The sequence below is a fragment of the Salvelinus fontinalis genome, chromosome 1 (genome assembly GCF_029448725.1).
Source record: "Salvelinus fontinalis isolate EN_2023a chromosome 1, ASM2944872v1, whole genome shotgun sequence".
NCBI classification, from domain to species: domain Eukaryota; kingdom Metazoa; phylum Chordata; class Actinopteri; order Salmoniformes; family Salmonidae; genus Salvelinus; species Salvelinus fontinalis.
Genome location: NC_074665.1, coordinates 1,623,237 through 1,636,367, shown reverse-complemented (window position 1 = coordinate 1,636,367; position 13,131 = coordinate 1,623,237). Strand labels below are relative to the sequence as shown.

Below are 13,131 nucleotides of genomic sequence, written 5' to 3'. Positions count from 1 at the left end.
ACGCACTATACACACACATGATAAGATACGCACTATACACACACATGATAAGATACGCACTACACACACATGATAAGATACGCACTATACACACACTACTACACACACGTCACATGGGTTTTGTGTTGTAGATATGTGGTAATGGAGTAGGGGCCTCAGGGAACACACTTAATGTGTTGTAAAATCTGTTATGAATGTATTGTAATGTTTTTTAAATTGTATAACTGACTTAATTTGCCGGACCCCAGGAAGAGTAGCTGCTGCCTTGACAGGAACTAATGGGGATCCATAATAAACCCCAGGAAGAGTAGCTGCGGCCTTGGCAGGAACTAATGGGGATCCATAATAAACCCCAGGAAGAGTAGCTGCTGCCTTGGCAGGAACTAATGGGGATCCATAATAAACCCCAGGAAGAGTAGCTGCTGCCTTGGCAGGAACTAATGGGGATCCATAATAAACCCCAGGAAGAGTAGCTGCTGCCTTGGCAGGAACTAATGGGGATCTATAATAAACCCCAGGAAGAGTAGCTGCTGCCTTGACAGGAACTAATGGGGATCCATAATAAACCCCAGGAAGAGTAGCTGCTGCCTTGGCAGGAACTAATGGGGATCCATAATAAACCCCAGGAAGAGTAGCTGCTGCCTTGGCAGGAACTAATGGGGATCCTTAATAAACCCCAGGAAGAGTAGCTGCTGCCTTGGCAGGAACTAATGGGGATCCATAATAAACCCCAGGAAGAGTAGCTGCTGCCTTGGCAGGAACTAATGGGGATCCTTAATAAACCCCAGGAAGAGTAGCTGCTGCCTTGGCAGGAACTAATGGGGATCCATAATAAACCCCAGGAAGAGTAGCTGCTGCCTTGGCAGGAACTAATGGGGATCCTTAATAAACCCCAGGAAGAGTAGCTGCTGCCTTGGCAGGAACTAATGGGGATCCATAATAAACCCCAGGAAGAGTAGCTGCTGCCTTGGCAGGAACTAATGGGGATCCATAATAAACCCCAGGAAGAGTAGCTGCTGCCTTGGCAGGAACTAATGGGGATCCATAATAAACCCCAGGAAGAGTAGCTGCTGCCTTGGCAGGAACTAATGGGGATCCTTAATAAACCCCAGGAAGAGTAGCTGCTGCCTTGGCAGGGAGACCTTCAGTGTCTCTACGAGCGCAGGAATATGAATGACCTCATTCCTGCTGCTTGTCGTCTGAGCGATGAACGTTTCTGAGACAGGAAACATTTACTGACCGAGTCAAAGGTCATTTGAACTGACCTCTAGACCACGACTGTCCTGACATTCTCATGCCCCTGTCGTCCTGTGACACAAAACTATTCCAACCATAACAAACCCTGCTCCTGCTAGCGTTCTGTACTCTCTGGACAGCCCAAAGCACTCTGGGTTGGAGAGAGAGCCTCCCGCTAATGTCCACCAACACAGTCCCCTGGTCCGAATTCCCTTAACCATGCTCCTGGTCATGCCTCTGGAATTCATTTGGCCGGTTTCCCGGACACATATTAAGTCCAGTCCTGGAGAGCAGCATAAGACTGAGTCCGTACAGAACCCTGAAAGCAAAGTAGGTTCTAGGTACTGAATGTTCTACTGCAACCACAGTAGATCCGGAGTCACACAAACAAAGAGACATGAGAGCACAAACAAATACGTCTTTGGTTGGCTTTGTGAAACAAAATATTATCTTCATGCTCATTAAGCCATCCAATCTGGGGTGGCTCCGATATGGCACCCTATTAACCGATGGGCCTTGGTCAAATAGCACCCTATTAACCTATGGGCCCTGGTCAAATAGCACCATATTCCCTATGGGCCTTGGTCAAATAGCACCCTATTCCCTATGGGCCCTGGTCAAATAGCACCCTATTCCTTATGGGCCCTGGTCAAATAGCACCCTATTCCCTATGGGCCCTGGTCAAATAGCACCATATTCCCTATGGGCCTTGGTCAAATAGCACCCTATTCCTTATGGGCCTTGGTCAAATAGCACCCTATTCCCTATGGGCCCTGGTCAAATAGCACCATATTCCCTATGGGCCTTGGTCAAATAGCACCCTATTAACCTATGGGCCTTGGTCAAATGGCACCCTATTAACCTATGGGCCTTGGTCAAATAGCACCCTATTAACCTATGGGCCTTGGTCAAATAGCACCCTATTAACCTATGGGCCCTGGTCAAATAGCACCCTATTAACCTATGGGCCTTGGTCAAATAGCACCCTATTAACCTATGGGCCTTGGTCAAATAGCACCCTATTAACCTATGGGCCCTGGTCAAATAGCACCCTATTAACTATGGGCCCTGGTCAAATAGCACCCTATTAACCTATGGGCCTTGGTCAAATAGCACCCTATTCCCTATGGGCCCTGGTCAAATAGCACCCTATTAACCTATGGGCCTTGGTCAAATAGCACCCTATTAATCTATGGGCCCTGATCAAATGGCACCCTATTAATCTATGGGCCTTGGTCAAATAGCACCATATTCCCTATGGGCCTTGGTCAAATAGCACCCTATTCCCTATGGGCCTTGGTCAAATAGCACCCTATTCCTTATGGGCCTTGGTCAAATAGCACCCTATTCCCTATGGGCCCTGGTCAAATAGCACCCTATTCCCTATGGGCCTTGGTCAAATAGCATCAGTCAGTGGTGGGAAGCTCCAGTCCCAGGGGAGTTCAGTCAGTCAGTGGTGGGAAGCTCCAGTCCCAGGGGAGTTCAGTCAGTCAGTGGTGGGAAGCTCCAGTCCCAGGGGAGTTCAGTCAGTCAGTGGTGGGAAGCTCCAGTCCCAGGGGAGTTCAGTCAGTGGTGGTGGGAAGCTCCAGTCCCAGGGGAGTTCAGTCAGTCAGTGGTGGGAAGCTCCAGTCCCAGGGGAGTTCAGTCAGTGGTGGGAAGCTCCAGTCCCAGGGGAGTTCAGTCAGTCAGTGGTGGGAAGCTCCAGTCCCAGGGGAGTTCAGTTAGTCAGTGGTGGGAAGCTCCAGTCCCAGGGGAGTTCAGTCAGTGGTGGGAAGCTCCAGTCCCAGGGGAGTTCAGTCAGTCAGTGGTGGGAAGCTCCAGTCCCAGGGGAGTTCAGTCAGTCAGTGGTGGGAAGCTCCAGTCCAGGGGAGTTCAGTCAGTCAGTGGTGGGAAGCTCCAGTCCCAGGGGAGTTCAGTCAGTCAGTGGTGGGAAGCTCCAGTCCCAGGGGAGTTCAGTCAGTCAGTGGTGGGAAGCTCCAGTCCCAGGGGAGTTCAGTCAGTCAGTGGTGGGAAGCTCCAGTCCCAGGGGAGTTCAGTCAGTGGTGGTGGGAAGCTCCAGTCCCAGGGGAGTTCAGTCAGTCAGTGGTGGGAAGCTCCAGTCCCAGGGGAGTTCAGTCAGTGGTAGGAAGCTCCAGTCCCAGGGGAGTTCAGTCAGTGGTGGGAAGCTCCAGTCCCAGGGGAGTTCAGTCAGTCAGTGGTGGGAAGCTCCAGTCCCAGGGTTAAAGGTACAGTAGCCTGCGTCAGCTGAGTACGTAGCGTATAGCTTTAATGAACTAGGGAAATGGATTGCCCTCTTCCTCTCTCCCCTCTTCTCTTCTCTCTCTAAGCGCAACGTCCAGCACAGCCTACTGTACAGTAACTGTAGCTTCCTGCCCACAGACCCAGCCTCCAGCCTGTCGCCTGACAAACACCTCATTCTCAACACAGATCATGTGCCTCAGTGTTCAGCCACTGGCTCTCCTCTCCCTTCTGCAGGAAGTCGAGCGTGTTATTCTTTCTACCCCCTCCTCCACCTCTCCTCCTCTCCTCCATTCTTTTCTTTCCTCTTAGAGCCTGACATCCCCATTCACTCACACCATTTCTCTCTGCGCAACTGCTCTCTCTGCCTCCTGCTCTGTCAGGCCAAAGAGAGAGAGAGAGAGAGAGAGCTGTGTCTGTGTTGTCGTGCCGTAGCCCAGACTGAGAAAGAGAGAGAGAGACAGAGGACGCTCGTGAGAGGAGGAACAGTCACTACAGTGCACCGAAGGAGAGCAAGAGGAGGAAGAAAGAAGAGAAGGAAAGGAGAGGCCCCCACTGTGGCTAGGAGATCCAGGGGCAGCCAGGTGAGAACCAGCCAGGTAGAGAAGGAGAGGCCACCACTGTGCCTAGGAGATCCAGGGAAAAGCCTGCTAAAACCAGCCAGGTAGAGAAGGAGAGGCCACCACTGTGCCTAGGAGATCCAGGGAAAAGCCTGCTAAAACCAGCCAGGTAGAGAGGGAGAGGCCACCACTGTGCCTAGGAGATCCAGGGAAAAGCCTGCAAAAACCAGCCAGACCAGGCGGTCATGGAGGCCCAGGTGAGGGATCTATCCCTCCTGTCTCCCCTGGGCACCAACGAGTCCCTCCCTCCCCCCACCCTGACCCCGGCCGTACCCCCTTACGTGAAGCTAGGTCTCACTGTGGTCTACACTGTCTTCTACTCCCTGCTATTCCTCTTCATCTATCTACAGCTGTGGATGGTGCTGCGCTACAAACACAAGCGGTTCAGCTACCAGACAGTGTTTCTCTTCCTGTGTCTGCTGTGGGCTGCGTTCAGGGCCGTCCTCTTCTCCTTCTACTTCAGAAACTTTGTGACAGCCAACACACTGGGACCATTCCCCTTCTGGCTGCTCTACTGCTGCCCTGTCTGCCTCCAGTTTTTCACCCTCAGCCTCATGAACCTCTATTTCGTACAGGTGAGTGTCTGTGTTAGCACAGGTGAGATTAGCACAGTTGAGTTTCTGTGTTAGCACAGGTGAGATTAGCACAGATGAGTTTCTGTGTTAGCACAGGTGAGATTAGCACAGTTGAGTTTCTGTGTTAGCACAGGTGAGATTAGCACAGTTGAGTTTCTGTGTTAGCACAGGTGAGATTAGCACAGATGAGTTTCTGTGTTAGCACGGGTGAGATTAGCACAGATGAGTTTCTGTGTTAGCACGGGTGAGATTAGCACAGATGAGTTTCTGTGTTAGCACGGGTGAGATTAGCACAGATGAGTTTCTGTGTTAGCACAGGTGAGATTAGCACAGATGAGTTTCTGTGTTAGCACAGGTGAGATTAGCACAGATGAGTTTCTGTGTTAGCACAGGTGAGATTAGCACAGATGAGTTTCTGTGTTAGCACGGGTGAGATTAGCACAGATGAGTTTCTGTGTTAGCACGGGTGAGATTAGCACAGTTGAGTCAGTACACCCTATCTCTGTGTTGATCCTGTCTCTGTGTTAGCACATGTGCTAACACATGTAGTCCATGTGAAATAGCTAGCTAGTTAACTATGGCGCACTGGTAGCAAATCTATCAATATTGTGCAGTGACGCCAACTGTGACTGGGTGGTGAGGCGTGGTGAGGGGTGGTGAGTGGTGGTGAGGGATGGTGAGGGGTGGTGAGTGGTGGTGAGGGGTGGTGAGTGGTGGTGAGTGGTGGTGAGGGGTGGTGAGTGGTGGTGAGGGGTGGTGAGTGGTGGTGAGTGGTGGTGAGGGTTGGTGAGGGGTGGTGAGGGGTGGTGAGGGGTGGTGAGTGGTGGTGAGGGGTGGTGAGGGGTGGTGAGTGGTGGTGAGGGGTGGTGAGGGGTGGTGAGGGGTGGTGAGGGGTGGCGAGGGGTGGTGAGTGGTGGTGAGGGGTGGTGAGTGGTGGTGAGGGGTGGTGAGGGGTGGTGAGGGGTGGCGAGGGGTGGTGAGTGGTGGTGAGGGGTGGTGAGTGGTGGTGAGGGGTGGTGAGGGGTGGTGAGGGGTGGTGAGGGGTGGTGAGTGGTGGTGAGGGGTGGTGAGTGGTGGTGAGGGGTGGTGAGGGGTGGTGAGGGGTGGTGAGTGGTGGTGAGGGGTGGTGAGTGGTGGTGAGGGGTGGTGAGGGGTGGTGAGGGGTGGTGAGTGGTGGTGAGGGATGGTGAGGGGTGGTGAGGGATGGTGAGGGGTGGTGAGTGGTGGTGAGGGGTGGTGAGTGGTGGTGAGGGGTGGTGAGTGGTGGTGAGGGGTGGTGAGGGGTGGTGAGGGGTGGTGAGTGGTGGTGAGGGGTGGTGAGTGGTGGTGAGGGGTGGTGAGTGGTGGTGAGGGGTGGTGAGGGGTGGTGAGGGGTGGTGAGGGGTGGCGAGGGGTGGTGAGTGGTGGTGAGGGGTGGTGAGGGGTGGTGAGTGGTGGTGAGGGGTGGTGAGGGGTGGTGAGGGGTGGTGAGGGGTGGCGAGGGGTGGTGAGTGGTGGTGAGGGGTGGTGAGGGGTGGTGAGGGGTGGTGAGTGTTGTTGTGTGCTGACGGTCTCTGTTGTCGGCCCAGCTCTGGGCAGACAGGAAGCAACACTGTTACAAGTGGAGCAGATCCGTATGTATGAGACCAGGCAAGTTGTAGGTTGTTGAGGCCAGAGAGAAGACCATAGCTCTGTTCCAAAACCCATACCAACATACTGTATACTACATACTTAATGAGTATATACTACATACTGTATACTACATACTTAATGAGTATATACTACATACTGTATACTACATACTTAATGAGTATATACTACATACTGTATACTACATACTTAATGAGTATATACTACATACTGTATACTACATACTTAATGAGTATATACTACATACTGTATACTACATACTTAATGAGTATATACTACATACTGTATACTACATACTTAATGAGTATATACTACATACTGTATACTACATACTTAATGAGTATATACTACATACTGTATACTACATACTTAATGAGTATATACTACATACTGTATAATTAATGAGTATATACTACATACTGTATAATTAATGAGTATATACTACATACTGTATACTACATACTTAATGAGTATATACTACATACTGTATACTACATACTGTATACTACATACTTAATGAGTATATACTACATACTGTATACTACATACTTAATGAGTATATACTACATACTGAATACTACATACTTAATGAGTATATACTACATACTGTATAATTAATGAGTATATACTACATACTGTATACTACATACTTAATGAGTATATACTACATACTGAATACTACATACTTAATGAGTATATACTACATACTGTATACTACATACTTAATGAGTATATACTACATACTGTATACTACATACTTAATGAGTATATACTACATACTGTATACTACATACTTAATGAGTATATACTACATACTGTATACTACATACTTAATGAGTATATACTACATACTGTATACTACATACTTAATGAGTATATACTACATACTGTATACTACATACTTAATGAGTATATACTACATACTGTATACTACATACTTAATGAGTATATACTACATACTGTATACTACATACTTAATGAGTATATACTACATACTGTATACTACATACTTAATGAGTATATACTACATACTGTATACTACATACTTAATGAGTATATACTACATACTGTATACTACATACTTAATGAGTATATACTACATACTGTATACTACATACTTAATGAGTATATACTACATACTGTATACTACATACTTAATGAGTATATACTACATACTGTATACTACATACTTAATGAGTATATACTACATACTGTATAATTAATGAGTATATACTACATACTGTATAATTAATGAGTATATACTACATACTGTATACTACATACTTAATGAGTATATACTACATACTGTATACTACATACTGTATACTACATACTTAATGAGTATATACTACATACTGTATACTACATACTTAATGAGTATATACTACATACTGAATACTACATACTTAATGAGTATATACTACATACTGTATAATTAATGAGTATATACTACATACTGTATACTACATACTTAATGAGTATATACTACATACTGAATACTACATACTTAATGAGTATATACTACATACTGTATACTACATACTTAATGAGTATATACTACATACTGTATACTACATACTTAATGAGTATATACTACATACTGTATACTACATACTTAATGAGTATATACTACATACTGTATACTACATACTTAATGAGTATATACTACATACTGTATACTACATACTTAATGAGTATATACTACATACTGTATACTACATACTTAATGAGTATATACTACATACTGTATACTACATACTTAATGAGTATATACTACATACTGTATACTACATACTTAATGAGTATATACTACATACTGTATACTACATACTTAATGAGTATATACTACATACTGTATACTACATACTTAATGAGTATATACTACATACTGTATACTACATACTTAATGAGTATATACTACATACTGTATACTACATACTTAATGAGTATATACTACATACTGTATACTACATACTTAATGAGTATATACTACATACTGTATACTACATACTTAATGAGTATATACTACATACTGTATACTACATACTTAATGAGTATATACTACATACTGTATACTACATACTTAATGAGTATATACTACATACTGTATACTACATACTTAATGAGTATATACTACATACTGTATACTACATATGTCACGCCCTGGCCTTAGTATTCTTTGTTTTCTTTATTATTTTAGTTAGGTCAGGGTGTGACATGGGGAATGTTTGTGTTTTGTCTCGTTTTTGGTGATTATATGGTTAAGGGGTTGTTGGGTTTTGTGTGTGTGGTTTTGTGTTGAGTGAGTATGTCTAGGTATGTCTATGGTTTAGTGAGGGTTTCTAGGTATGTCTATGGTTGCCTGAGTGGTTTCTCAATCAGAGACAGATGTCTTTCATTTGTCTCTGATTGGGAGCCATATTTTAGGGGGCCATAGGCATCATGTGTTTGTTGGGTCATTGATTTAGTCATTGTCTTAGTCTGTGTCTAGGTCTGTTTCAGGTTTGCATGTTTTGCATTTAGTCGGTTTTGGTTTCACGGTCTTGGATTTGTTGTTTTGCTTCGTTAGTTCATCTCCTAAATAAAGAGAAGATGTATTATTTACACGCTGCGCCTTGGTCCTATCTCTCTCCCATGGACGATCGTGACAACATACTTAATGAGTATATACTACATACTGTATACTACATACTGTATACTACATACTTAATGAGTATATACTACATACTGTATACTACATACTGTATACTACATACTTAATGAGTATATACTACATACTGTATACTACATACTGTATACTACATACTTAATGAGTATATACTACATACTGTATACTACATACTTAATGAGTATATACTACATACTGTATACTACATACTTAATGAGTATATACTGTATACTACATACTTAATGAGTATATACTACATGCTGTATACTACATACTTAATGAGTGTATACTACATACTGTATACTACATACTTAATGAGTATATACTACATACTGTATACTGCATACGTAATGAGTATATACTACATACTGTATACTACATACTTAATGAGTATATACTACATACTGTATACTACATACGTAATGAGTATATACTACATACTGTATACTACATACTTAATGAGTATGTACTACATACTGTATACTACATACTTAATGAGTATATACTACATACTGTATACTACATACTTAATGAGTATATACTACATACTGTATACTACATACTTAAAAAGTATATACTACATACTGTATACTACATACTTAATGAGTATATACAACATACTGTATACTACATACTTAATGAGTATATACAACATACTGTATACTACATACTTAATGAGTATATACTACATACTGTATACTACATATTTAATGAGTATATACTACATACTGTATACTACATACTTAATGAGTATATACTACATACTGTATACTACATACTTAATGAGTATATACTACATACTGTATACTTAATGAGTATATACTACATACTGTATACTACATACTTAATGAGTATATACTACATACTGTATACTACATACTTAATGAGTATATACTACATACTGTATACTACATACGTAATGAGTATATACTACATACTGTATACTACATACTTAATGAGTATATACTACATACTGTATACTACATACGTAATGAGTATATACTACATACTGTATACTACATACTTAATGAGTATATACTACGTACTGTATACTACATACGTAATGAGTATATACTACATACTGTATACTACATACGTAATGAGTATATACTACGTACTGTATACTACATACTTAATGAGTATATACTACGTACTGTATACTACATACTTAATGAGTATATACTACGTACTGTATACTACATACTTAATGAGTATATACTACGTACTGTATACTACATACTTAATGAGTATATACTACGTACTGTATACTACATACTTAATGAGTATGTACTACATACTGTATACTACATACTTAATGAGTATATACTACATACTGTATACTACATACTTAATGAGTATATACTACATACTGTATACTACATACTTAAAAAGTATATACTACATACTGTATACTACATACTTAATGAGTATATACAACATACTGTATACTACATACTTAATGAGTATATACAACATACTGTATACTACATACTTAATGAGTATATACTACATACTGTATACTACATATTTAATGAGTATATACTACATACTGTATACTACATACTTAATGAGTATATACTACATACTGTATACTACATACTTAATGAGTATATACTACATACTGTATACTTAATGAGTATATACTACATACTGTATACTACATACTTAATGAGTATATACTACATACTGTATACTACATACTTAATGAGTATATACTACAGTATACTGTATATGCTACTATTAGCAGTGGCGACCCACAGGTTAGCATGTTATTGTGGCATTAATACGTGTCACATATCAGTTTGCAACATAATTGAGTCAGTAAAGCCGCCTGCAGACTTAGTCTCTTTCTTGTTTTCCTGAGTAAGGCAGCTCCAAAATGCAGGTGTTTCAGCCTCGCTCAGTGCTTTCTGTGGTGGTGGGGCAGCCAGCGGAAAATACAGAGCGTAGGGGTTGGTAATGTTCTCTAGTTGCGCCGTGATTGGCTCAGTGTTCTGTCACTCATGGGGACACCATGTCACAGAAAAATCTAAGGTCAGAGCTCAAAAATTCAAGCCCCTTGGGTGCTGCCATAGATTTACATTAGAAGTGCCCATCCAAGAAGGCTCAAGATCATTGGCCACAGATAAAATGACATCAAATCACGTTATATCTACAGCAGCTGTGATTGGACTGATCATGTCAACATCATACTTTCAAAATCTAAGCTAGTGTAACGGATGTGAAATGGCTAGCTAGTTAGCGGGTACGCGCTAGTAGCATTTCAATCAGTTACGTCACTTGCTCTGAGACTTTAAGTAGGGTTGCCCCTTGCTCTGCAAGGGCCGTGGCCTTTGTGGAGCGATGGGTAACGATGCTTCGTGGGCGACCGTCGTTGATGTGTGGAGAGGGTCCCTGGTTCGCGCCCGTGTCGGGGCGAGGGGACGGTTTAAAGTTATACGGTTACACTAGTAGTCATCATCATGAATCAAGTTGACAATCTGCTGACAAATCCTTTTCAATCATTGTCATATGAATATAAATAATGAAGAGAAAGTATAGATGAAACATATCGGTGCTCATCGGCCATTGGACATAAACATGACACAACAAGTTGGAAATGGCACCAATGAGTGGTTTGGAAGGAATCAGTGGCCAACTGCAAGCATTTCAAAGTAATCACTAGCCTGCTATTCAGTGGAGTGGGTCTTTGGTCCCAAGTCTGGGTTTAAGGGTCTCTTTTCCAAGCTTAAAATGATAAACATTCAACTTTGGCCATGCTGTCAATCCAGCAGGACTTCTGCCGTGTTCAAGACAACTGGGAACTCAGAACTGGGAAATCTGACTTTAGTGAGTTCAAGACAACTGGGAACTCAGAACTGGGAAATCTGACTTTAGTGAGTTCAAGACAACTGGGAACTCAGAACTGGGAAATCTGACTTTAGTGAGTTCAAGACAACTGGAAACTCAGAACTGGGAAATCTGACTTTAGTGAGTTCAAGACAACTGGAAACTCAGACTCTGGGAAATCTGACTTTAGTGAGTTCAAGACAACTGGGAACTCAGAACTGGGAAATCTGACTTTAGTGAGTTCAAGACAACTGGAAACTCAGAACTGGGAAATATTAGATTTCAGTGAGTTCAAGACAACTGGGAACTTTGAAAGAAAAACAGCTCAGACTGGGAAAATGCGTTTTGAACAGTCATCCAACTCAGAATTGCAAGTCGGGAACTCAAGCCTCTTTCTAGAGCTCTGACCTGAAGATCACTGACGTCATCAGGATTCGACCTTGTTTTTTTCCGAGTTCCCAGTTGTCTTGAAAGCACCATAAATCCAGAGAATGACAGACTTTGACGACAAAGTTTGATGACAAAATTTGCCAACGAAGGACCGCCGCACCACCTTCCTGTACAAAATGTCTTGTATGCTGCTGCATAAATGATGTAATATGCCAGGGAGATATGTATACTGTAGCTAAGAAAGTATTACTAAGTGTATGTTGTGTAGTAAGCCCATGTGCCTCCTAATTTGGTCACTTTTCCTCTCATAATTTTGCCTACATTTACATTTAAGAAATTTAGCAGACGCTCTTATCCAGAGCGACTGTCACGTTCCTGACCTGTTTTCCTTTGTTATGTATTTGTTTTAGTTGGTCAGGGCGTGAGTTGGGTGGGTTGGTCTAGGTTTGTTTTTCTATGTTGGGATTTTTTGTGTTTGGCCTGGTATGATTCTCAATCAGAGACAGGTGTGTATTGTTTGTCCCTGATTGAGAGTCATACTAAGGCAGCCAGGGTTTCACTGGTGTTTTGTGGGTGTTTGTTTCCTGTGTCAGTGTTTGGGCCACACAGGACTGTTTTCAGGTTAGTCATGTTTGTAGAGTTTCGTAATTTGTAGTGTTTGTTGTTTGTTCATTAAAACATGAATACCTACTACTCCGCATCTTGGTCCGATCCATGCTCCTCCTCGTCTGAGGAGGAGAACGACTACGACAGCCTTAACAGCGACTTACAAATTGGTGCATTCACCTTATGATATGCCTACTCTTCTGACTTGGTGGTGCACATGTAGACTATAGCCTGTTTTAGAGAAATATAATCATATTGTAAGAGCTTTCATTGTCTGCTTATATGCCCCCTTTATTTATCCTACGGTTCTGACTTGGTGTACAGGAAGAATACTGTAAGA

At 42.7% G+C, this 13,131-nt stretch overlaps 1 protein-coding gene across 4 annotated transcripts in view; it reads left to right on the top strand.

The window, feature by feature from the left end:
* The first annotated feature begins 3,665 nt into the window (after positions 1-3,665).
* gpr137ba (G protein-coupled receptor 137Ba) overlaps positions 3,666-13,131 on the top strand; it is a 32,788-nt gene continuing 23,322 nt past the window's right edge. Inside the window, exons 1-2 of one of the 4 annotated variants that reach the window (XM_055935144.1) lie at positions 3,673-4,291; positions 4,445-4,669. In XM_055935144.1, coding sequence (XP_055791119.1) covers positions 4,280-4,291; positions 4,445-4,669 — 237 coding nt within the window. In that variant the 5' untranslated portion in view covers positions 3,673-4,279. Of the gene's footprint in view, positions 4,670-13,131 lie in introns of all 4 variants that reach the window. The other 3 variants (XM_055935190.1, XM_055935096.1, XM_055935073.1) reach the window with 3 other exon arrangements.